Source organism: Oncorhynchus nerka, linkage group LG6, assembly GCF_034236695.1.
Source record: "Oncorhynchus nerka isolate Pitt River linkage group LG6, Oner_Uvic_2.0, whole genome shotgun sequence".
In the NCBI taxonomy this organism is placed as follows: domain Eukaryota; kingdom Metazoa; phylum Chordata; class Actinopteri; order Salmoniformes; family Salmonidae; genus Oncorhynchus; species Oncorhynchus nerka.
Genome location: NC_088401.1, coordinates 52123595 through 52148901, shown reverse-complemented (window position 1 = coordinate 52148901; position 25307 = coordinate 52123595). Strand labels below are relative to the sequence as shown.

The 25307-nt window shown below is 46.9% G+C and overlaps 2 protein-coding genes across 2 annotated transcripts in view; one reads left to right on the top strand and one right to left on the bottom strand.

Annotated features, from left to right (window-relative positions):
- Positions 1-15970, top strand: part of LOC115130584 (putative methyltransferase NSUN7) — a 37246-nt gene extending 21276 nt beyond the window's left edge. Inside the window, 10 exon segments of the mRNA XM_029661869.2 lie at positions 1437-1538; positions 2672-2795; positions 3307-3427; positions 14561-14837; positions 15015-15237; positions 15239-15279; positions 15282-15318; positions 15320-15357; positions 15360-15404; positions 15407-15970. Coding sequence (XP_029517729.2) covers positions 1437-1538; positions 2672-2795; positions 3307-3427; positions 14561-14837; positions 15015-15237; positions 15239-15279; positions 15282-15318; positions 15320-15357; positions 15360-15404; positions 15407-15483 — 1085 coding nt within the window. The 3' untranslated portion in view covers positions 15484-15970.
- A 1-nt stretch (position 15971) lies between these two features.
- Positions 15972-25307, bottom strand: part of LOC115119733 (amyloid beta precursor protein binding family B member 2-like) — a 73060-nt gene continuing 63724 nt past the window's right edge. Inside the window, 6 exon segments of the mRNA XM_065019646.1 lie at positions 15972-18660; positions 19468-19650; positions 19918-20033; positions 21659-21739; positions 22811-22886; positions 24064-24178. Coding sequence (XP_064875718.1) covers positions 18487-18660; positions 19468-19650; positions 19918-20033; positions 21659-21739; positions 22811-22886; positions 24064-24178 — 745 coding nt within the window. The 3' untranslated portion in view covers positions 15972-18486.

Below are 25307 nucleotides of genomic sequence, written 5' to 3'. Positions count from 1 at the left end.
CCCACTCCTCTGCAGATCTTCTCCAAGTCATTAAGGTTTCGAGGCTGACGTTTGGCAACTCGAACCTTCAGCTCCCTCCACAGATTTTCTATGGGATTAAGGTCTGAAGACTGGCTAGGACACTCCAGGACCTTAATGTGCTTCTTCTTGAGCCACTCCTTTGTTGCCTTGGCCATGTGTTTTGGGTCATTGTCATGCGGGAATAACCATCCACAACCCATTTTCAATGCCCTGGCTGAGGGAAGGAGGTTCTCACCCAAGATTTGACGGTACATGGCCCCGTCCATCGTCCCTTTGATGCGGTGAAGTTGTCCTGTCCCCTTAGCAGAAAAACACCCCTAAAGCATAATGTTTCCACCTCCATGTTTGACGGTGGGGATGGTGTTCTTGGGGTCATATAGGCAGCATTCCTCCTCCTCCAAACACGGAGAGTTGAGTTGATGCCAAAGAGCTCCATTTTGGTCTCATCTGACCACAACACATTCACCCAGTTGTCCTCTGAATCATTCAGATGTTCATTGGCAAACTTCAGACGGGCATGTATATGTGCTTTCTTGAGCAGGTGGACCTTGCGGGCGCTGCAGGATTTCAGTCCTTCACGGCGTAGTGTGTTACCAATTGTTTTCTTGGTGACTATGGTCACAGCTGCCTTGAGATCATTGACAAGATCCTCCCGTGTAGTTCTGGGCTGATTCCTCACCGTTCTCATGATCATTGCAACTCCACGAGGTGAGATCTTGCATGGAGCCCCAGGCCGAGGGAAAGATTGACAGTTATTTTGTGTTTCTTCCATTTGCGAATAATCGCACCAGCTGTTGTCACTTTCTCACCAAGCTGCTTGGCGATGGTCTTGTAGCCCATTCCAGCCTTGTGTAGGTCTACAATCTTGTCCCTGACAACCTTGGAGAGCTCTTTGGTCTTGGCCACGATGGAGAGTTTGGAATCTGATTGATTGATTGCTTCTGTGGACAGGTGTCTTTTATACAGGTAACAAGCTGAGGTTAGGAGCACTCCCTTTAAGAGTGTGCTCCTAATCTCAGCTCGTTACCTGTATAAAAGACACCTGGGAGCCAGAAATCTTTCTGATTGAGAGGGGGTCAAATACTTATTTCCCTCATTAAAATGCAAAACATGCATTTTTCTGGATTTTTGTTGTTGTTATTCTGTCTCTCACTGTTCAAATAAACCTTCCATTAAAATTATAGACTGATCATTTCTTTGTCAGTGGGAAAACGTACAAAATCAGCAGGGGATCAAATACTTTTCCCCCTCACTGTATATACCCCTATACCTCAAATCATACCCTCAACCCTGTTGAGTTCATAACTGTAGGAGAACGGAGGTACAGCTTACCCTTGAATTGGCTTCTGCTTAATCCAAAATCAACCCAAATTAGATTACAGATGAGCAGAAGTGTAAAGACATCTCGGTTTCAGACACAGACCTGCTCCAGGACCTGTCCCAGGGTTCCATAGCCCAGACCAAGCTGGACACACTGGTGGCCCAGCAGAAGAGAGACATCATCCATGCCCTAAAGTGTGAGTGTGAGAACGTACAGAGAGAGAGAGAGACGGTGTTTACGTGTGTGTACACACACACACACACACACACCCTCTCTCACAAATGATCTAATCTCATCTGCAATTAGAGCTGAGTTCCCCTCTGAGAGGCTCTAAGTCTTAATTAGAAATGCTAGTGTTTCCTGGTCTGGTCAGCATGACTACTGTTAGCTACAAAACAACGACTCAGTAACCTTCCCATGCTGTGCACTTTCCCTCATACAGACACAGGGCTGGTCTAAAGAGACAGGTTGAAGAAACACAGCAAACCCAACCAGTTATTCATGTCTTATTGTATGAACTCCGTGTGGGCTGGATCATGTTAATCTAGGGTGTGTGTGTGTGTGTGTGTGTGTGACGGAAACCCATCTTCTCTAATCACACGGTCATTGATCGGGCTCAAATGGTTTTGCCAGCAGCGGCAGATCCTCTCTAACGGGCCGTTAATGAATGGCAGATGGCTATCGACCCACCCGTTGGCACGGTGACTGGCGGTGCTGCATCTCTTTTGATGTTTACAAGTATTTTCTTATTGGACATTGTAACAGCACACATCTGTTGTGTTTATTACCATAGGTCAAATATTTGGTCTCATTAACTAAGTCTATTGTTCTCACTTAGCAGAAATCAGCTTGGGGGGGGGGGGGTCTAAGCAGCCAAAGAAATGGTTGGCTGGAATCAGCAGCAGGTGCAAGGCAACAGGGGAATGAAATGAGAAATGTTTCATATAAGTGAACTGTTTAAAGAAAAATAACATTTATACATGCTCTGCTTCAAAGCCCCTTAGTGAGGATTTGTGTGCAGTGGAATGTGAAAAACAATTGTCGGCTTAGCTGTCTTTGCCGTCATCCGCTGTGCTTCGTTGGAGATATATTCATTGATGTTCATTCGTGTTTGTGCTTTGTGAGTGTGAACATGTTTCATTTGCATGTTGAATATGTTATTTTATGTGTGTGTGTTGATATGCCTTGTGGGGCTGTGTGCTAATACTGTAGGTGTGTGTTTATTTAACGTGAGTGTGTGTGTGTGTGTGTGTGTGTGTGTGTGTGTGTGTGTGTGTGTGTGTGTGTGTGTGTTTGCATGTGTCTGTGTGTTTGCACGTTTGTGTCCAGTCCCCAAGGTGCAGGTTGTGGTGTACTCTACCTGCTCCTTGTACCCTGAGGAGAATGAAGAGGTGGTGAGGGGAGCTCTGGAACAGGCTGTGCCTACTGAGGGACCCAAACTACAAGCCTTCAGGTTAGTCTCTTTCTTTCTTTCTCTCTCTGTCTCTCTCTCTCTGTCTCTCTCTGTGTTTCTTTTTCGCTCTCTTCCTCCCCCTCTCAACCCCACTCCCCCCTTTCCCCCCCTCTCTGTCTCTCTATCTCTCTCTGTCTCTCTCCCTCTCTATGGCTCACCTCCCTCTCAAACTTTAGCACCCCAGGTAGGACCTAAAGGCCTGCCATTAGAGATGAAATCATTATCAGCTCCAAAACAAAGAAACTATTTCCTCGTGGGTAGTTTTCCCTGTGTGGATATTGTTCTTGAAGTTAGACTATTTTACAACAGTTCTTCACAGCCCCAGGCTTAAACAGCTATACCTAAGACTATTGGTAGGGATTGTATTGACTTGTGGCCTGTGAATTATTTATTAACTCTGTCTGTGCATTTATTAACTCTGTGCATTTATTAACTCTGTGTGTGTGTGTGTGTGTGCGCATGTATCCCTCGCTGCATGCGTTGTGTGTGACTGTACGTGCGTGTTGTCCAGGCCGAGCTCTTCCTTACCCACATCTCTGGGCCGAGCTGAGGAGAGAGCAGGGTGTCCGTTCTTCAGACTGGATCCTTCAGACGAAACTAACGGCTGTTTCCTAGCTGTACTCACCAGAGAGGTGAGAGAGACACGGAGAGAGAGAGAGAGAGACCCCTGTTGTGATACAGTACTTGTAATTCACCAACCTTTCAAGATCACTTTCGCAGTCAAAAAGCAAGCCGAGATTTACTGCTTACAAATACAAAAACATGACTTAAAAAATGTACGCCTATGTAACATGAACCTAATACAACCAGTTGTGTAGGAATGAGGTTAGTGCAGTAGGTCTAATACATTATCACAGCATATTGGCTATGCTTGGCCTGCCAGTGCTGTTCTTCTCAGGCCATATTTTATTTAAAAAATTGATAACAAAATAGATCAGTTGTCGTATCACTTGCGAGGCACAGCTGAGAATAAATGTAAATCATTTGCTAATAATTAGCTTTTTTATTTGACTGGACTGATGGTACCTGCATCTGATGGACAGTCTCAGCGGGGGGAGGCAGAAAGCAGCAGAGGGTCTGCCTCTCACAGTTCTGCTGTCTCCTTTCCTCCGGTGAGACTGACCAGAGAGAGGGGACACCGTCACATTATTTCTGCCTCATGCACAAATTCATGTTGTTCCTATGACCAGAGAAAGTGAAATATTCCTCGATATTAAAATAAACACGACTAGCTGCCAATAATACAAACTCAGGCGTATTGATACATTTGGCTACTCATTCATTGCAGCTGAAGCACGAGTGGAAGTAGGGAGAAGTAAAAGTTAGGTTTTGTAAAAGTGCTGAATAAAAACAGTGTTGACAGTGCTGAATAAAAACAGTACTGAATAAAAACAGTGCTGAATAAAAACAGTGCTGAATAAAAACAGTGCTGAATAAAAACAGTGCTGACAGTGCTGAATAAAAACAGTACTGAATAAAAACAGTGCTGAATAAAAACAGTGCTGACAGTGCTGAGTAAAAACAGTGCTGAATAAAAACAGTGCTGACAGTGCTGAATAAAAACAGTGCTGAATAAAAACAGTGCTGACCGTGATGAATAAAAACAGTGCTGACAGTGCTGAGTAAAAACAGTGCTGAGTAAAAACAGTGCTGAATAAAAACAGTGCTGACAGTGATGAATAAAAACAGTGCTGACCGTGATGAATAAAAACAGTGCTGACAGTGCTGAGTAAAAACAGTGCTGAGTAAAAACAGTGCTGAATAAAAACAGTGCTGACAGTGATGAATAAAAACAGTGCTGACCGTGATGAATAAAAACAGTGCTGACAGTGCTGAGTAAAAACAGTGCTGAGTAAAAACAGTGCTGAATAAAAACAGTGCTGACAGTGCTGAGTAAAAACAGTGCTGAATAAAAACAGTGCTGACCGTGATGAATAAAAACAGTGCTGACCGTGATGAATAAAAACAGTGCTGACAGTGCTGAGTAAAAACAGTGCTGAATAAAAACAGTGCTGAATAAAAACCGTGTTGACAGTGCAGAATAAAAACAGTGTTGACAGTGCAGAATAAAATCAGTGTTGACTGACAGTGCGGAATAAAAACAGTGTTGACTGACAGTGCGGAATAAAAACAGTGCTGAATAAAAACAGTGTTGACAGTGCAGAATAAAAACAGTGTTGACAGTGCAGAATAAAAACTGTGTTGACAGTGTAGAATAAAAACTGTGTTAACAGTGCTGAATAAAAACAGTGTTGACAGTGCAGAATAAAAACTGTGTTCACAATGCAGAATTAAAACAGGGTTGACAGTGCTGAATAAAATCTCACTCATAATAAACAGCAGCTCTTTGCTGTATTCTATGACAGTCTCTCCCTGGTCATGGTGGTGGCCCGTTCCTGTAGGTTCATGCTCTACAACATCCGCAGAGTACGACCCTGCCTCACACAGGAAGCGGCGCAGGTCCTAATCCAGGCACTTGTCATCTCCCGTCTGGATTACTGCAACTCGCTGTTGGCTGGGCTCCCTGCCTGTGCCATTAAACCCCTACAACTCATCCAGAACGCCGCAGCCCGTCTGGTGTTCAACCTTCCCAAGTTCTCTCACGTCACCCCGCTCCTCCGCTCCCTCCACTGGCTTCCAGTTGAAGCTCGCATCCGCTACAAGACCATGGTGCTTGCCTACGGAGCTGTGAGGGGAACGGCACCTCAGTACCTCCAGGCTCTGATCAGGCCCTACACCCAAACAAGGGCACTGCGTTCATCCACCTCTAGCCTGCTCGCCTCCCTACCACTGAGGAAGTACAGTTCCCGCGCAGCCCAGTCAAAACTGTTCGCTGCTCTGGCCCCCCAATGGTGGAACAAACTCCCTCACGACGCCAGGACAGCGGAGTCAATCACCACCTTCCGGAGACACCTGAAACCCCACCTCTTTAAGGAATACCTAGGATAGGATAAAGTAATCCTTCTCACCCCCCCTTAAAATATTTAGATGCACTATTGTAAAGTGGCTGTTCCACTGGATGTCTTAAGGTGAACGCACCAATTTGTAAGTCGCTCTGGATAAGAGCGTCTGCTAAATGACTTAAATGTAAATGTAATGGTTTTAAAAATGATGAAATCTTTCGTAGACTAGTGTTGCTGTGGGCTCGTTGAAGCTGTAGGAATGATGATTTGAGCTATCCGATTGGCCAGTGCGGTAGGCACACTTGATGTAGCCACAGCTCTCCTGGTCCACCGGGTAGGCAGAGTTTGTTCCTTCAGACAACTTATATGACTCAAAATGGGCACAATTTGCCTACCTCGCACGCAGGACTTCTGAATCAAGTGCACCTACCGCCAACAGCCCAGAATGAATTTTAAAACATTAGAAAGATCACAAGGCTTTATCGAAATGTCTGGTAATCGACTTGGAATGCCTTGGCGATCGACCGGTTGGTGACCACTGAGCTAGACTCTGTATTCCCCTCTGAGAATACCCAATGTGCTGTTTGTCAAACAGTGTAACTATCCCACCACTATCATCAGCAGTATGACCAGTGTCCTCAGCCATCTGAGCCACTGGGAGAAATGTATTTAGCTCCGAACACATCCCTCTGCTCCTAGAATGCATTGGGTGGACTCTTCCGAGCCTCTATAGACACAGGGAATGTCCAGTCTCAGTGCTGAACACTTCGGGGTTGATTTTTATCGCTACTGTCTGTATACGAGGCTATACGTGTTTTGGCTGCACACTTGTTTGTTTATGTGTAACCTCCCCGGGGGTCTCGATGTACTCCTCCCTCCTCCCCCTTACCCGATCCCCCGAGGAACTCCCCCGTCCTCCACATACATTAATCTGGCCAGAGAAATAGCACCACACAGCTGAGAGAGAGAGACAGAGGGGGGGAAGAGAGAGGGGGGGGATGGAGAGAGAGACAGAGAGAGGGGGAGAGAGCGGGGGGGGGAGATGGAGAGAGAGACGGAGAAACATTGAGAGAGGTCTCTAAGAACGGATGCGACAATATGGAGGGAGGACATTTAGGGACCATTCAGACAGAGAAGAGTTGGGTTGAGAAAGGCAGCCTGCTTCATGTAAGAAAAATACACAGAAAAGAGAACGTGCTTGTCATCTCTTGTGAGTTTCTGAAGGAGTTTGGAGGTTTACAAAGTTTTTTTGGATGTTTTGACGGGTGGAAAGGAGGCTGAAGGGGAGAGGAGCGGAGATGAAGGGGAAGGGGGTGGAGAAGGAAGTGGAGAGGTGGGGAGAGGTGAGGGGAAGGAGAGAGGAGGTGAGGTGAAGGTGAGGTGAAGGGGAGAGGGGGTGAGGTGAAGGGGAGAGGAGGTGAGGTGGAGGGGAGAGGTGAGGTGAAGGGGAGAGGGGGTGAGGTGAAGGGGAGAGGAGGTGAAGGGGAGAGGAGGTGAAGGGGAGAGGGGAGAGGTTAGGTGAAGGGGAGAGGTTAGGTGAAGGGGAGAGGAGAGGAGATTAGGTGAAGGGGAGAGGAGGTTAGTTGAATGGGAGAAGGTTATGTGAAGGGGAGAGGAGGTGAGGTGAAGGGGAGAGGAGGTGAAGGGGAGAGGAGAGGAGATGAGGTGAAGGGGAGAGGAGGTGAGGTGAAGGGGTGAGGAGGTGAAGGGGAGAGGAGGTGAGGTGGAGGGGAGAGGAGGTGAAGGGGAGAGGGGTGGGGTGAAGGGGAGAGGAGGTGAAGGGGAGAGGAGGTGAGGTGAAGGGGAGAGGAGGTGAGGTGAGGTAAAGGGGAGAGTTTAGGTGAAGGGGAGAGGAGAGGAGGTGAGGTAAAGGGGAGAGTTTAGGTGAAGGGGAGAGGAGGTGAGGTAAAGGGGAGAGGGGGTGAGGTGAAGGGGAGAGGATGTGAAGGGGAGAGGAGGTGAGGTGAAGGGGAGAGGAGGTTAGGTAAAGGGGAGAGGTTAGGTGAAGTTGAGAGGAGGTGAAGGGGAGAGTTTAGGTGAAGGGGAGAGGAGAGGAGGTTAGGTGAAGGGGAGAGGAGGAGGTTAGTTGAAGGGGAGAGGTTAGGTGAAGGGGAGAGGAGGTGAGGTGAAGGGGAGAGGAGGTGAGGTGAAGGGGAGAGGAGGTGAAGGGAGAGGGAGAGGAGGTGGAGAGGAGGTGTGGTGAAGGGGAGAGGAGGTGAGGTAAAGGGGAGAGGTTAGGTGAAGGGGAGAGGAGGTGAGGTAAAGGGGAGAGGTTCGGTGAAGGGGAGAGGGGGTGAGGTGAAGGGGAGAGGAGGTGAAGGGAAGAGGAGGTTAGGTGAAGGGGAGAAGAGGTGAGGTGAAGGGGAGAGGAGGTGAAGGGAAGAGGAGGTTAGGTGAAGGGGAGAGGAGGTGAGATAAAGGGGAGAGGTTAGGTGAAGGGGAGAGGAGGTGAAGGGGAGAGTTTAGGTGAGGTTAGGAGTGAGGTTAGGTGAAGGGGAGAGGAGAGGAGGTTAGTTGAAGGGGAGAGGTTAGGTGAAGGGGAGAGGAGGTGAGTTGAAGGGGAGAGGAGGTGAAGGGGAGAGGGAGAGGAGGTGAGGTGAAGGGGAGAGTTAAGACAGTTTGAATGAGAGACAGGGAGTAAGCAGAAAGCTGACATCATGGCCTCTGTGTGCATGACAGAGGGGAAGGCATAGCTGCAGTTGAGATCAGGTGAAACTGAGAGCAGAGAAGGTGACAGGTTCTAGGTCATACCTCTGAGAGAAGGAAGGAAAGAGGGGGAGCGAGAGGAGAGAGGGGGAGGATGGAGAGAACTGAAGGCTAGAAGAAGTGTTGGGGCACAGAAATAAGCGGCAGGACTTCTTTCCATCTACTACCTGAGATAGAGTGCGGAGTGAGGGAAGAGGTAGAAGAAGGAGAGAAGAGAGTAAAAGAGACAGTGAGAAAGAGGAAGATCTGAAGGTGAAAAGATCAGCATTGAGGTCATGAAGACAGACATGTACAGCCTTGAAGGTAGAGCTGGAGAGGAGGAGGAGAGGAGAACGAAGGAAAGTATCAGAGGAAGCAGACAAGCCTGAGAAAAGGTGACCGGAACGAGAGGTTGAGAGGAGGAAGGAGGGAGATGAAAGACGAGGGTTGCTATGGAGGAGAGAGACAGAGAGAGACATGGTACTGCCAGGAGGTTTTCATCCAGAGAACCCTATGGAAGAGAAAGTGTATGTTGATATCTGCTTACTTCAGTTCAATGCTGTCATCATTTTTGGGGGGAATTCAGCTCAATGCTGTCATCATTTTTGGGGGGAATTCAGCTCAATGCTGTCATATTTTCCCAGAGTATTATGGTGATTGACTTGGCTGTCTATGTTGATGTGGAAGAGTGGAGATGTCTTTCTCTCTCTGTTCTCCTCAGTCTCTCGTCTATTTTCTCTCTCTCCCTTTCCCTCAATGCTGTTCCCGTCTTCTTCTTTCACATCAATGTCAACCGAACTCTTTCTTTTTGTTTTAGGTTCTCTCTCTCATGTAGTCTCTCATGCAATGTCGATCTATCTCACACTAACCACTCTCACAGATTCCTTTCTCCCTCGTTCTCGCGTTTGCAGTTTCTCTCCATCCCACTCTCTCCTGCAGTTTCTCTCTCTCTCTCTGTAGGTGGGTCATAAGTGAGACTTCAGTCACCGCAGCTGAGCTGTGCTTTTACTGGGCTTTAGATGCTAAGTGTGGTGCAGTGGAGAAATGATGATGGGGAAGCCACTTTCACAGAGCCACAGCCGATGTACCGCTAGTCTAGCTTCCTGCCTGCCCACCTAGCTTGCTGCTTGGCTGGTTACGGAGCCGCGGTCGGCCAAACAGGCCCCTATAATCCAAATTCCCAAGCATGGCCACATTAAGGATATTTCTCCGCATGATGAAACCTGCTCTACTCTACCGTTTACGACACACTGGGTTATCAAGCAATTTTCTCCCTCTCTCTTTCTCTCTCTCCGGGTGCGACAAGAGTTCTCTCTCTCTCTTTCCCTCCGTCCTTCACAGCGTCTGTTCATCCCCCCTGTCAACCATCACATTTATACCTCCACAGACAGGGATGAAAAGATCATCAAATGGCTATAATAGCACCTCAAACGGGCTTCTTTCCACCCCTAATAAACTCAGCTAATCAAAAGTTATTGTGGCACTCTGAGAAGCGCCGTAAAAAATAGCAATTAGATAAGTGTGGGAAGGCAGTTTTACTGGGAGCGGGCGCCAGGTTGGACCCGGTGAAATCATTTTATGAGGTTTTCATACAAGAACAGCTAGGGACCATAAACTCGGTGTTGGGACTCGAATCAAATCAAATGTTGTTGGTCACATACGCGTGGCGAGCAGATGTTAATGCGAGTGTAGAGAAATGCTTGTGCTTCTAGTTCCAACAGTGCCGTAATATCCAACAAGTAACCTAACAATTCCCCAACAACTACCTAATACACACAAATACACACTAATACACACAAATCTAAAGGGGTGAATGAGAATATGTACATGTAAGTATATGGATGAGCGATGGCCGAGCGCTATAGGCAAGGTGCAGTAGATGGTATAAAATACAGTATATACATGTGATATGAGTAATGTAAGATATGTGAACATTATTAAAGTGGCATTATTTCAAGTGACTAGTGATCCATCACAGCGTTGACTGTGATGTGTCTGGACTCCTGCAGTGGGACTGTCCACATCACAGATTTGCAGTGCTCTTTAAATGTCCCCATATCGAGAGACGGTTAAGAGTCGTGTCCATACACAGGCAGAATTTAGAATCACGTGCGTGTTTGTCTTAGCTTGTAAGTAGGCAAGTAGAATTGCACAGTAGAGGTGGGAGTTTATCTTTTTCCTGGTTATCAGAGGTGCGGCGAGAATGGCATAACTGGGACAAACAGTTTGTGGTACGGTGAATGTACTTGTTTTAGGACCTACACCACCGTTCAAAAGTTTGGGGTCACTTAGAAATGTCCTTGTTTTTAAAATAACATCCAATTGATCAGAAATACAGTGTAGGCATTGTTAATGTTGTTAATGACTATTGTAGCTGGAAACGGCAGATTTTTTTAATGGAATATCTACATAGGCGTACAGAGGCCCATTATCAGCAACCATCACTTCTGTGTTCCAATGGCACGTTGTGTTAGCTAATCCAAGTTTATCATTTTAAAAGGCTAATTGATCATTAGAAAACCATTTTGCAATTATGTTAGCACAGCTGAAAACTGTTGTTTTGATTAAAGAAGCAATTACAACTGGCCTTCTTTAGACTAGTTGAGTATCTGGAGCATCAGCATTTGTGGGTTCGATTACAGGCTCAAAATGGCCAGAAACAAAGTAATTTCTTATAAAACTCGTTAGTCTATTCTTGTTCTGAGAAATGAAGGCTATTCCATGCGAGAAATTGCCAAGAAACTGAAGATCTTGTTCAACGCTGTGTACTACTCCCTTCACAGAACAGCGCAAACTGGCTCTAACCAGAATAGAAAGAGGAGTGGGAGGCCCCGGTGCACAACTGAGCAAGAGGACAAGTACATTAGAGTGTCTAGTTTGAGAAACAGATGCCTCACAAGTCCTCAACTGGCAGCTTCATTAAATAGTACCCGCAAAACATCAGTCTCAACGTCAACAGCGAAGAGGTGACTCCGGGATGCTGGCCTTCTAGGCAGAGTTCCTCAGTCCAGTGTCTGTGTTCTTTTGCCCATCTTAATTGTTTATTTTTATTGGCCAGTCTTAGATATGGCTTTTTCTTTGCAACTCTGCCTAGAAGGCCAGCATCCCGGAGTTGCCTCTTCACTGTTGAGGTTGAGACTGGTGTTTTGTGCTTTTCTTTCAAAAACAAGGCCATTTCTAAGTGACACCAAACTTTTGAATGGTAGAGTATGTTGTGTATGGTGGTGTTTGTGGTTTGTTGCTGCACACAAGTTTGACAGTGTGCCCAGGTAGAGAGGATGATTTAAGAGGCTTGAACAGAAGTGAGGGGGGATGGGGTGGATGTGAGATTTAAAGGGATGAGGAGGGAGAGAAGAGAGGGAGGTAAAGGAGGAGAGAGGGAGGGAGAGAATCTGTTGAATAATTCAGCGCCCCCTGTCTGTGTGAGTTAGCATCAACACAGTCTGTGCAACCCCAAAAGACCCTCCCGTACACATCTGCAAAACAACTCAAATGTACACACACACACACACACACACACACACACACACTCAAATACACCCCACACCCTTCCTTTCTCTCAGTAAGTGTGAATTATTCAGTTGGTGGGGAGAGGAGAGCTGTGTGGGTTGGTGCTGTGACAGCAGGTGACCCTGCAGCAGGAAGAAAGGACATGGTGCCTCCCTCTCCTCTCTGCTCTCTTCTCCTCTGCTCTGCTCTTGCTGTCTTCTCCTCTGCTCTCCTCTTTCTGTCTTCTCTCTTCTTCTCTGCTCTCCTCTCTTTTCTGCTCTCTTCTCCTCTGCTCTCCTCTCTTCTCCTCTCCTCTCTTCTCTTCTCCTCTGCTCTCTTCTCCTCTTCTCTGCTCTGCTCTCCTCTTGCTATCTTCTCTGCTCTCCTCTTGCTATCTTCTCTGCTCTCCTGTCATCTGCTCTCTTCTCCTCTGCTCACCTCTCTTCTCCTCTCCTCTCTTCTCTTCTCCTCTGCTCTCTTCTCCTCTTCTCAGCTCTGCTCTCCTCTTGCTATCTTCTCTGCTCTCCTCTTGCTATCTTCTCTGCTCTCCTGTCATCTGCTCTCTTCTCCTCTGCTCACCTCTTGCTGTCTTGTCCTCTGCTCTCTTCTCCTCTGCTCTCCTCTTGCTGTCTTGACCTCTGCTCTCTTCTCCTCTGCTCTCCTCTTGCTGTCTTGACCTCTGCTCTCTTCTCCTCTGCTCTCCTCTTGCTGTCTTGACCTCTGCTCTCTTCTCCTCTGCTCTCCTCTTGCTGTCTTGACCTCTGCTCTCTTCTTCTCTGCTCTCCTCTTGCTATCTTCTCTGCTCTCCTGTCATCTGCTCTCTTCTCCTCTGCTCACTTCTTGCTGTCTTGACCTCTGCTCTCTTCTCCTCTGCTCTCCTCTGCTCTCTGCTCTCTTCTCCTCTGCTCTCTTGCTGTCTTGACCTCTGCTCTCTTCTTCTCTGCTCTCCTCTTGCTATCTTCTCTGCTCTCCTGTCATCTGCTCTCTTCTCCTCTGCTCACCTCTTGCTGTCTTGACCTCTGCTCTCTTCTCCTCTGCTCTCCTCTTGCTGTCTTGACCTCTGCTCTCTTCTCCTCTGCTCTCCTCTTGCTGTATTGTCCTCCGCTCTCCTCTTGCTCTCTTCTCTGCTCTCCTCTGCTCTCCTCTTGCTGTCTTGACCTCTGCTCTCTTCTTCTCTGCTCTCCTCTTGCTATCTTCTCTGCTCTCCTGTCATCTGCTCTCTTCTCCTCTGCTCACCTCTTGCTGTCTTGACCTCTGCTCTCTTCTCCTCTGCTCTCCTCTTGCTGTCTTGACCTCTGCTCTCTTCTCCTCTGCTCTCCTCTTGCTGTCTTGACCTCTGCTCTCTTCTCCTCTGCTCTCCTCTTGCTGTCCTCCTCTCTTCTCCTTGTCCTCTCTGCTCTCCTCTCTGCTCTTCTCTGCTCTCCTCATCTGCTCTCTCTCTCTGCTCTCTCTTGCTGTCTCTGCTCTCTTCTCTCCTCTGCTCTCTCTTGCTCTCCTCTGCTCTCCTCTTCTCTGCTCTCCTCTGCTCTCCTCTCCTCTGCTCTCCTCTCCTCTGCTCTCCTCTTGCTCTCTTCTCTGCTCTCCTCTGCTCTCTTCTCCTCTGCTCTCTTCTCCTCTGCTCTCCTCTCCTCTGCTCTCCTCTTGCTCTCTTCTCTGCTCTCCTCTGATCTCCTCTCCTCTCCTCTGCTCTCTTCTCCTCTGCTTCCTCTTGCTGTCTTCTCCTCTCCTCTGCTTTCCTCTCCTCTGCTTTCCTCTCCTCTGCTTTCCTCTCCTCTCCTCTGCTTTCCTCTCCTCTCCTCTGCTTTCCTTTGCTCTCCTCTCCTCTCCTCTCCTCTTGCTGCCTTCTCTCCTCTTGCTCTCTTCTCCTCTCCTCCGCTCTCCTCTGCTCTCTTCTCCTCTCCTCTGCTCTCCTCTCTTCTCTTCTCCTCCGCTCTCCTCTGCTCTCTTCTCCTCTCTTCTCTTCTCCTCTGCTCTCTTCTCCTCTCCTCTGCTCTCCTCTCTTCTCTTCTCCTCCGCTCTCCTCTGCTCTGCTCTCTTCTCCTCTCTTCTCTTCTCCTCTGCTCTCCTCTGCTCTCTTCTCCGCTCTCTTCTCCTCTGCTCTCTTCTCCTCTCCTCTGCTCTCTTCTCTGCTCTCTTCTCCTCTGCTCTCTTCTCTGCTCTCTTCTCCTCTCCTCTGCTCTCTTCTCTGCTCTCCTCTGCTCTCTTCTCCGCTCTCTTCTCCTCTGCTCTCTTCTCCTCTCCTCTCCTCTGCTCTCTTCTCTGCTCTCTTCTCCTCTGCTCTCCTCTGCTCTCTTCTCTGCTCTCCTCTGCTCTCTTCTCCGCTCTCTTCTTCTCTGCTCTCTTCTCTGCTCTCTTCTCCTCTGCTCTCTTCTCCTCTGCTCTCTTCTCTGCTCTCCTCTGCTCTCTTCTCCGCTCTCTTCTCCTTTGCTCTCTTCTCCTCTGCTCTGCTCCTCTGCTCTCTTCTCTGCTCTGCTCCTCTGCTATCTTCTCTGCTCTCTTCTTCGCTCTCTTCTCCTCTCTTCTCTGCTCTCCTCTCTGCTCTCATAAAACACTCATCTTTACATTGCATAGACTCTGTTCACATTACAAAGTACTGTATATCCAACCTCTTTTGCCGTAAAATGATCACATGGTTTAAACTTGTTCCAGTATCTCCTCCTTACTCTCTCCATGTTCCTTTCCTGACAGCCCGACCTGGAAGAGATCGAGTCTGCACAGGAAGTGCTTGCCAGGGCAGCAGCCACGGGCCTATTGGACGGGATCGATTCCAACAATCCAACCAGGAAGGAGAGGCGTGGCCGACAGACCCACCAGGCACCAATCAGTCACGCCCGCTCAGCTCATACACGCCCACACGCCACCGCCAGCAGCCAATCCAGAGTCATGGAGTTCCTTAACCGTGAGACCAAGGGTAGTAGCTCCGCCACTATGGTGGGGTCGACCAATGGAGGTCTGTCGCAACGAGGTCAGTTCATTCACACACAGTTTCACTCCTAACACATGCATACTCAACTGCTCTTTCTGTGTCGTACTAGTCCAAAGGCCCTCGAGCTATCTCACTCTCTCTTCTCCATCTCTTCCTTTCGCCTCATTCCTCTCTCACACTCCACAATCCCCCTCTTCCTCTTTCTCTGTCCTCTAGGTAAAGCCAAGCCTGCTCGCCGACGCCCTCCCAAGCCCTCCCTCTCCAACAGTACCTCCTACACCTCCCCTTACTCCGCCCCTAACCCCGCCTCCAGCCTCTCCAGGAAGAATCAGACCTGCCTCATCAACACTGCAGCCGCATACAACAACCGCCACTCGCCTACCGCCACAGACCCCAACCCCCCTGCTGCCCCTCTCACCACAGCCCCCTTCACCCCCTGGTCCACCCTGGCCCCCTAAGGGACGTCAGGAGGTGCTGCGCCCGTGGCCCTCACCCTGCCCCCGGTCCTGTTCCCTGGGTACTCCCCCGGCCAGACAGATACGGAACCTCCCTCCGCCCCCCAGAGGTCCAACCCCACCCTGCCTTACTACCAGTGGAAGACCTCACCCCCCAGGTGCCCCTGATCAAGTCCTCTGGTAGTGTCAACGAAAAGCCTGTTGTCAAACACCCTCGCCCCTGGCTCTGACACGGCACACAGGACAATACTTCAGGCAAATACACCCTCAAATACTGAAGACAAAAAACACACTACCATACACTGAAATATAGAATACATGTTACACACACACACACATATATACATATATATACACACACATACACACATACACATATATATATATATATACACACATACACATATAAATACACACACACATACATATATATATATATACACACATACATATATACACACATATGCAAGTTACATTCACACACAGTGTCCATAGTGCTGTCACTAGTATAGTTTTAAAGCAAAAACAATAAAGCACCTTTAAAGTAATTTCACTTTAATACTTTTCGTATGTGTCATAAAACCAGTATGCCATAGTCTCAAGTATACAGTAATTGTATATTTTTTACAGTAGTGCCAATTACCAAATATGTGATTTCATGACTTCAATGACTTGACCCATTACATGAGAAAATAAACCTGCACTTTCAAGACCTTCCCTTGTTTTTATATTGCATTTATTTTCACAACAGATCACAATTACATGGTGTAGAGATGAGTGAAGAACAGAGCACATGAATCACACTATTTTCACGTATGTTTTTAACGTTGGAGTGGATTGCATTCACAGAGTTGAGTTCGAGTGTAGAGAGGTGTACCTGGGTCCTAAAGGAGACAGTGGACGGTCAGCTCTCCATAGTTGCGTGAATGTGTGTGTGTGTGTTTGTGAGTGGGGACAGGTTTAGATAGTCTGGTAGAGTTAGACCTTTGTGCAGAGCACCTATCTCCATAATGACACCCTCCTCTGTAACCTCTCTCTCCAACGATGATCCAGCTCTCTCTCTCCCCCCTCACATTCAGATTACAAACACATGAAATACCAACACCACCCCATTCCTCCCTCTCACCTCTCATCTCCAACCTGGGGTACAATCATTACTTTACAATAATTATAGTACAATCTGAGCACCCCTCCTCAAGGGAGACATTGGTTCAGTCCGTTATGTGAGCCAGATGGGATGGAATACATTGGTTCCCATGTTCTGTACACTCCCTGTCTCTGTTAGGACATCATGGCTGTATAGTCCGTCACATGACACGTCTCTATTGGAGTCTGGTGCTCAAAGGTTGCCAGGTCGGGTAGAAGAGATGGATGGCGGCGTTTGGTCAGTGGCCTTGTCCGTAGCGATCGGCTTTTACCATGTCAACGAGACAGACGTCTTAAGGAGACCCTTGTGTGTGTGTGTGTGTCCCGTTCTGGAATGCTACTCAGTTTGGCACTGCGATGGGAATAGGGCTGCTCTCACTGTGTACAAGAAGTTTAAAAAGAAAAAGTGTAGATAAACAAACACACATTCAGTGTGGGCTTCCTGATGCAACAAAGCCAGCACTCAATGGGGATTGGTTATTTTTCTCAGGTATGTCCAGTGTGTCTCAGTATTAGTTTAAAGCCCGCGTCACAGGAAGCAATTTGGACGCAATTTAAATCGCATGCAACATCCAATCCTGTTATACATCACATCATGGTTTCATAAATGATTTGTTCTCCCTACAGTTTTCAGTCTTTCGCTTCGCCCACGACTGGCTCATGTTGACGACAATCCCAACGCTGTGTTTAGACACGTCAATAACCAAGGCTTTCAAAACATGTGGCCCTTATCTTTCATCAGACGAGAAAGAATTCTTCAAATAAAAAAAAGATACACTTACTGTAGCAGGTTTACACAGATCCATTCAGCTTTGGGTGCCTCCATCTGACTAAACTACACTTCCAGAGTTACCCTTACACACAGGTGTTTGGAGCACGCTAGATATCTAATTAGCACAGGTGGTCGCCTCTTGTCTGTTTTCGTTAAACAAACGCAGTAACATGGAGATATGGCCGTGTCGGAACCCTAACCCTAACAAGCTGTGTATCAAATTAACCTTTTGTTTTGTTTTATGTATTATTTCTCGATGATATGAAAGATAAGGTCCATATGCCTCCAAAACTGTACCACAAGCGACTCGTGTTAATGTTCAGATTGAGCATCGGGGCTCTTAACAAAACTCCCCCGTACAGAAGACGCCTTCATCCAATAACTCTTATGTATAATGTAATGAGAGTCATGATCAAGGGCTATGTTTTACCAAGCTAACTAGCTAACTAAGCTAGCAACGAGCTAACCTAGCTAGCGCAGTTCATGTTGGCCAATTTCAGTTGAAACTGGACAGATAAAGGTCTGGGTTCACTTTTAAAATGACATTTATTGACTGCCAGAGCATGTACATAAACCATGATTAGACAATTTTTTTCTAACATTTGGCATGTCTCTTTTGTTGTGGTTTGCAGCAACACTTACAGCTGTGTTGACATGACAACTGGGTCAGAGTTCCGTACGGAATGATATGACGAGTCGTGTAAAAAAAAATCCTGCTCACTGATTGGACACTGCATACAGTCAGTTGCGTGAAATAGGATTCATTTCTATCTTGCGATGCAATGCAACTAAGTTGCAGGCCCCCCCAAAATTTGGGGGGTGACACACTGGGCAACACAGGTGCAACTTTGTCGCAAGCAACATAAATTGTATCCAGAATGCTTTGTGTGACACCGGCTTAATACTCCATACAGCTCAGTAGTAATGATACTCCACAAGACGAGGCAGTGCCCGGTGAGGACAGCTGTGGCCTGGCTAAAGTAGGCAAGTCTCGCTATGACACAGCAGAGTTCAAAGCTCAATGGAAAGTTCCACTAGTGACGACCCATATTAACCGCACATCATTCTGCTGTATCTTGGCCTTCCTCTTCTTCTTCTTCTGCAGATTAGTTCACTTTTTATTATTTTGAGCAGATACACATTTCCAGATCCATTCCTCCTTTGGTCTGCACAGTGGTGTTAAGTTAACATATATGTACATCGTTGGTTACCATGGCTGGTATTGGTTAGGAGTGGTTGTAGGTCGTAGTTGTGGCGACAGTGTGAGTGACAAAGCCAGGGGCTGTGGTAGGGGGTGTGGTCAGTGAGCTGTCCGTCATTGCTGAGGCAGTTCTGAGGGCGTTTTCTTTGTTTTCAGAGTGTCTATGAGAGACTGGACGCCACGCTTCACGCTGGTGGTCACCCGGCGCGTCACCGAGTCGGGGGGTGGGGAGGAGGAGCCAGCTCTCTGAGAGGGGGGGCGTGCCACCAGACACTTCTGATACCGCAGCTGAGGAAGAGGAGGAAGGGGGGGAGAGGAAAGTACATCAGAGTCTAACTCAACCACAACCCTAACACTAACTCTAGCTTCATGTCCACGTCTTGGTTCAACCCTAACCGTAGCCTCAACCACAACCTTAAACCAATCACAACCCTAACCGTAGCCTCAACCACAACCTTAAACCAATCACAACCCTAACCGTAGCCTTAACCACAACCTTAAACCAATCACAACCCAGCCGTAGCCTCAACCACAACCTTAAACCAATCACAACCCTAACCGTAGCCTCAACCACAACCTTAAACCAATCACAACCCTAACCGTAGCCTCAACCACAACCTTAAACCAATCACAACCCTAACCGTAGCCTTAACCACAACCTTAAACCAATCACAACCCTAACCGTAGCCTCAACCACAACCTTAAACCAATCACAACCCTAACCGTAGCCTTAACCACAACCTTAAACCAATCACAACCCTAACCGTAGCCTCAACCACAACCTTAAACCAATCACAACCCTAACCGTAGCCTTAACCACAACCTTAAACCAATCACAACCCAGCCGTAGCCTCAACCACAACCTTAAACCAATCACAACCCTAACCGTAGCCTCAACCACAACCTTAAACCAATCACAACCCTAACCGTAGCCTCAACCACAACCTTAAACCAATCACAACCCTAACACTACCTCTAGCTTCATGTCCACTTCCTGGTTCAACCCTAAATGCAAGAACGAGGTAAAGAGGATAAGCAGACAATGTATATATACAGTATGTGTGTACACACAGTAGGTATGAGTAAGAGTCTCACCACGCAAGCAGCCTGCACGGCCTCAGACACACTGCCAGCGTTGGGGTCACACCAGAACACGTGGCACTGGAAGTGCTGGTTCCCAGAGTCCATGACGAAAGCAAAGGTGTGGATGTCCCGGCCCACTCCCATGAAGGACAGGAAACGCACGCGGCACTCCACCAGCACTTCCTCCTCCTCTTCCTGTCCAGGGGACCAATGGTTATAGAATATAGTGAATATTCAGGTAGAAATGAAGACATGTTTGTTGTCATGATGAGGGCAATGGGTCAAAGCAAGAAAAGCCAGGTTGGTTTTAAGATGAAATCAACATCTCCAGTAGGTTTCAGTCCAGACGGATGAGATGAGAATCTGTTGTTTCACATGCGGTTGCCAAATGGATAACAAATGCAAATCATGAATGTGGTTCAGAGATAATCCACAGGTACGGGAAGAAGATCTGCTACTTGCCTTCTCCTTGATGACAGCCACAGTGGCGTCAGCCACACTCAGTATGACAGGGGTCCAGTCCTCTTTTCCTGTGGAGGACACCAGGCTCTCTATAGCCCCGTTGATGATGTCCATACCTGGAGAGAGAGGGGGGGATGGAGAGGGAGAGAGGGAGGAAAGAGAGAGAGAGGTGGTGAAACCTGAGTTTGTTTTCTAACTCCAGTAGAGTGGCGGTCGGTGCCGTTTAAGATGAGTTCAATATAACATTGATAGATTTAGACTACAACACGATACTCACATTTTCCCTGTACCCATCATGAGGTCGTTACAATTTAGCCTATGAATGAAAGTTTACAACATAGGTGCACAGGTCGAGAGAACATGTTTAAATGAGAGTGACTCATTGGATACCGCCTTGCACACTTTTGACTGGATCTAGCTGATATAGGGTGTAATCATTAGTCCAACCATTGCCAACAAGAGTTTCTATTGGACAAATTCAGGTATATTTAGCCCCATTTCGTTCCGTTCGCTTCTGTTTAAGAAACGTTTTTAAACAGAATTTGGCGGTATGAATACACCTCTGATCACATGCAAACACAGTTCACTTTCATAGCAGCCACATACAAACAGCATGATCACTTTCTCGCTGTATTCCTTCTCGCATCAACACGCTCTCCTCCTCTCACCTTTTCCCTTCGCTTGTGGACTTCAGCTCACAACACATCAGCTGTCTGTGACCAGGCAAAAAAACTTTCCAAGCCAAACCTTCATATTATAATTGCTAACAACTACACACAGCCTACGTCTTTGTCCCCATATTAGCTAATGTCATAGTCGATATAGCAACTAGAATTAACGTGTTAGTAAACCCGCTACAATCATGCAGTGTACAGTCAGAAAGCAGTTTAGCAGTTACACCGGTGGGCCCCGGTGGCAATAAATTAATAAAACCAAAAGCTTACTTTGACTTGTAAGAGTTTCTGTGTGGGATAGCAATAGCCAGCAAGCTAACATAGCATCCCTCTCTGTTTGAGCAGGGTGTTTGAGTAGGCTCAACTGGCTAGATGCATAAACTAGCTAAGCAAGTGAAAGTGAAAAAAATAATACGAGAAATATAGCTAGCTTTCTCTCTCCCTCTCTCTCTTGCTTCTCTTTCATTTTTGAAGAATTTAATTTTCTCAAAACTGTTCAGCTATTGTCTGTCTCTTTCAGTCAACTACTCACCACATTGTATGCACTGCAGTCTAGCTAGCTATATCTTATTCTTTCAGTACTAGATTCATTATCTGATCCTTTGATTGGGTAGACAACATGTCAGTTCCTGCTGCAAGAGCTCTGATAGGTTGGAGGACATCCTCCGTAAGTTGTCAGAATTACTGTGTAAGTCTATGGAAGGGGGTGAAAACCAGGAACCTCCTAGGTTTTGTATTGAAGTCAATGTACCCAGAAGAGGACGGAAGCTAGCTGTCCTCCGGCTACACCATGGTGCTACCCTACAAAATGCTGTTGAAGCTACCGTAGACCTTCGTAGCAAAACAGTGTGTTTTAATAAATGATTTGATGACGTGAATATATTTAGTATAGTTTAATCTAAAAAGGATAACTGTAATGTTTCACTATTTAGATTTTTTGGTCATCTCCTTGCTCCTCTGAGGAGCCTTCACTGCTCCAGTATGTGTACAGGTGTATGGACCATGATTAACGGAACAATTCAGGTGGTTAGGTACGGCTGTATATGTAGCGTCCTTACTTCTCTTACCTATGGGGCGAGACACAGACGTCATCCCCAGGTAGTTCACATTGAACTTCTGCACCAGCTCAGTCTTTGGGACGGGAAACTCTGTGGGAGAATACACACATCAGACACGAAAGATGCACACACACACACACACACACGCACACACACACACACACACACACACACACACACTACAAAGGATGTCCAAGCAGACTCAGGCAAAGACATGTCCAAACAGGCTTGTTAGTCTAAAATACAAAAATAAACCGATTCTTGTGTGAATATTTGAATATTTCAAATGCTGTTGCATCTAATTAGGTCATTGGAAAAAACAACTGAAGATGGTTATTCATACAAGTGTGCAGAGCTTCAGAGGGGCTGTTTTGATAAACGCTCGGCTCAAAAACAAAGTGTATTTACAGGGCGGCCTGAAGGGCGGGAAGTCTTCTATCCCTCTGTCCATCCTAACACAGAGAAGAGTTTAAAGACCAACACCCCGGATATAGGATGGAACAGGAGTTCATCTACTTCCTATTACACTCTGCCTGAGGGTCGGGGAGAAACAAGGGATGGAATGAAAGGAGGTGAGAGACAGTGGAGGGATCTGATAGTGGAGTGCACAGGCGGTTTGGTCGTGGTAGCGAGTAGCGAGTGAGCGATGTTCGTCCAATGAGCGCTTTGATCTCTCAACAGGGGGTTGCTGAGCGTTAGGGCTGGCTACGACTCAACACTAATTGGCTTTTAATGAGGTGAGCTGCTCCTGTGAGCTCAGAGCCCATCCATGATTTTTACTCCATGCACAGAATAAAAGTATTTCCCCCGCAGTCAGCAGATCCTGACACAAAAGCTGAAGTTATGGGATGAATTGTTATTTTATTATCTATAATAATTGGTTTAGTACTTTTGGTAATGTGTCATGAGATGGTGTACTGTTGTCAGCATAATTCAGGCTTAAGTGAACCAAGCACAGCTTTTTCATTAACAAGTGTTTTGCATTCAGTTCTGGATTCATAAGGAGCCTTTTTTCATTTGCAGTGAAACACTCATGAAATACACACAGAGGGTGAAACAAATCAAGTTATAACGCTCAACTCCAATTCTGTAAACAGATCACGATTAATGAATAGTACCTGTGTGTGTGTGTGTGTGTGTGTGTGTGACCAAGCCCCTTACCCTGGAGAGGAACATCGGAGCCTGTTTGGGATGAGCTGCAGGCAGCAGCCTTCGCACTCTTCCTCTCAGCCATAATCTGGAGGTAGAGAGGAGTGGGGGAGTTCGGGAGAGTCAGACGGGGGAAGAGAGGGGTAAAAGAGGGGGGGATACGATGGTAATGTGAAACAAAGAAATTCAAAGCGTTTAAACTTCAAACTCAGAAAGAAGCACAAGGCATTATGTGTTCTTTGAACTAAAATGTAGACATATTTCCTAATGAATGAATCTCTCTCCGTTTCTCTTCTCGATCTCTCCGTGGTCTTATACTGCAGCAGAGCAGCCACGCTCCTTACGGGCGCTGTAATGTGCTGCACTCCCTTCCAGATAGTTGATTAATTGTAGGTGTCATTAATCAAAGTCTATGGTGAGTCTGCAACTCTCTTCTCACAGGGGAACAAACACACACACACGTATGTATGTACACAGGCAGGCAGGCACACACACACACACACACACACACACACACACACGCACACACACACACACACACACATACACTGCACACCGACAGAGGCTGAGGTCAGTAAGTTTTCACACTGCAGTAGGAATTGTTTTAAATAGACAATGTGGAGTGTGGGACTTATTTACTAGCGCACAATGAGTGACTGTTTGGGATGATTAATTTACTTCTGAATGGGACTGCCAGGCCAACAACGTATTGAGTAATAGCTGAGAAACACTGAGACAAGATGTAGAGCTTTTTTCCAAAGTGGGTCACCATCTCTCTTGTCAGAAAGCAGATCACAAACAACAGACAAGGAGACTACCTTTATTTTGCTGAGTGAATTGTCCTTTTCAAGGTCATGCCTGGTCTAAAGCCTACAGGCCGTCGAAGCTGTCAGTGTCTAGAACAGTGAAACTGGTCTAGTCTCCATGTGCATGATACATTCGTAAGGAACAGGACATTCAGCAGGGACTGGGAATGAGTAGCAACAGTTTAGCAGTCTCGTCTCCTCGCCACTGCTACATAACGAACGTAGGTTACGCCTTTCAGGGCTAGCGCTTCCTTAACCCTGAGTGGGGTTAAAACACTCCCACACCCTCCCCTCAACCTCACAACCGACCGCCCCAGGGCAGATCCAATGGTGATGTTGGTGGCGGGTACACATACTGTAAGCAGGATTGCAATTTGACCAAAATGAGGTGTGTACTTCTTTCTACTCCCTCGACTTGAATTTAAAGGACAGAGCATTTGTGTGAGAATGCCCACTCACCTTGGAACAGATTTCGTGGAGACTCGTTGCTATGGCTTCTGCAGGGGTATCACATCGAAACACATGGCATTTTAACACCCGTGTGTTTTTGTCTCTCGCCACATAGGCAAAGTCCCTATAGAAGGGATAGAAGATATCGTATGAGACATGAATACGTGTCATATTCACATGTATGTATATGGCAGGTAATTAAATACGTTAGAATAGCATCTGTATATTTTGACATGATGAATGTTGGTGAAAGGCATGGGATAGCAGACAGACGTTTCCACTTTCTACTACTATGAAATTCAGACACCTTGACTTCTTCCACATTTTGTTAGGTTACAGCCTTATTCATCAATCTACACACAATACCCCTTAATGACAAAGCAAAAACAGGTTTTAAGAATGTTTGCAAATTTATATATATATATATAAAATATATATATCACATTTACATAACTATTCAGACCCTTTACTCAGTACTTTGTTGAAGCCCCTTTGGCAACGATTACAGCCTCGAGTCTTCTTGGGTATGACGCTACAAGCTTGGCACACCTGTATTTGGGGAGTTTCGCCCATTATTCTCTCCAGATCCTCTCAAGCTCTGTCAGGTTGGATGGGGAGCGTCGTCTCTCCAGATATGTTCGATTGGGTTCAAGTCCAGGCTCTGGATGGGCCACTCAAGGGTATTCAGGGACTTGTCCCGAAGCTACTCCTGCGTTGTCTTGGCTGTGTGCTTAGGGTCGTTGTCCAGTTGGAAGGTGAACTATTCCCCCAGTCTGATGTCCTGAGCACTCTGGAGCAGGCTTTCATCAAGGATCTCTCTGTACTTTGCTCCGTTCATCTTGCCTCAATCCTGACTAGTCTCCCAGTCCCTGCCGCTGAAATACACCCCTACAGCATGATGCTGCCACCACCATGCTTCACCGTAGGGATGGTGACAGGTTTCCTTCATACGTGACACTTGACATTCAGGCTAAAGAGTTGAATCTTGGTTTCATCAGACCAGATAATCTTGTTTCTCATGGTCTGAGAGTCTTTAGGTGCCTTTTGGCAAACTCCAAGAGGGCTGTCGTGCCTTTTAGGCTTCCGTCTGGCCACTCTACCATAAAGGCCTGATTGGTGGAATGCTACAGAGATGGTTGTCCTTCTGGAAGGTTCTCCCATCTCCACAGAGGAACTCTAGAGCTCTGTCAGAGTGACCATCGGGTACTTGCTCACCTCCCTTACCAAGGCCCTTCTCCCTCGATTTCTCAGTT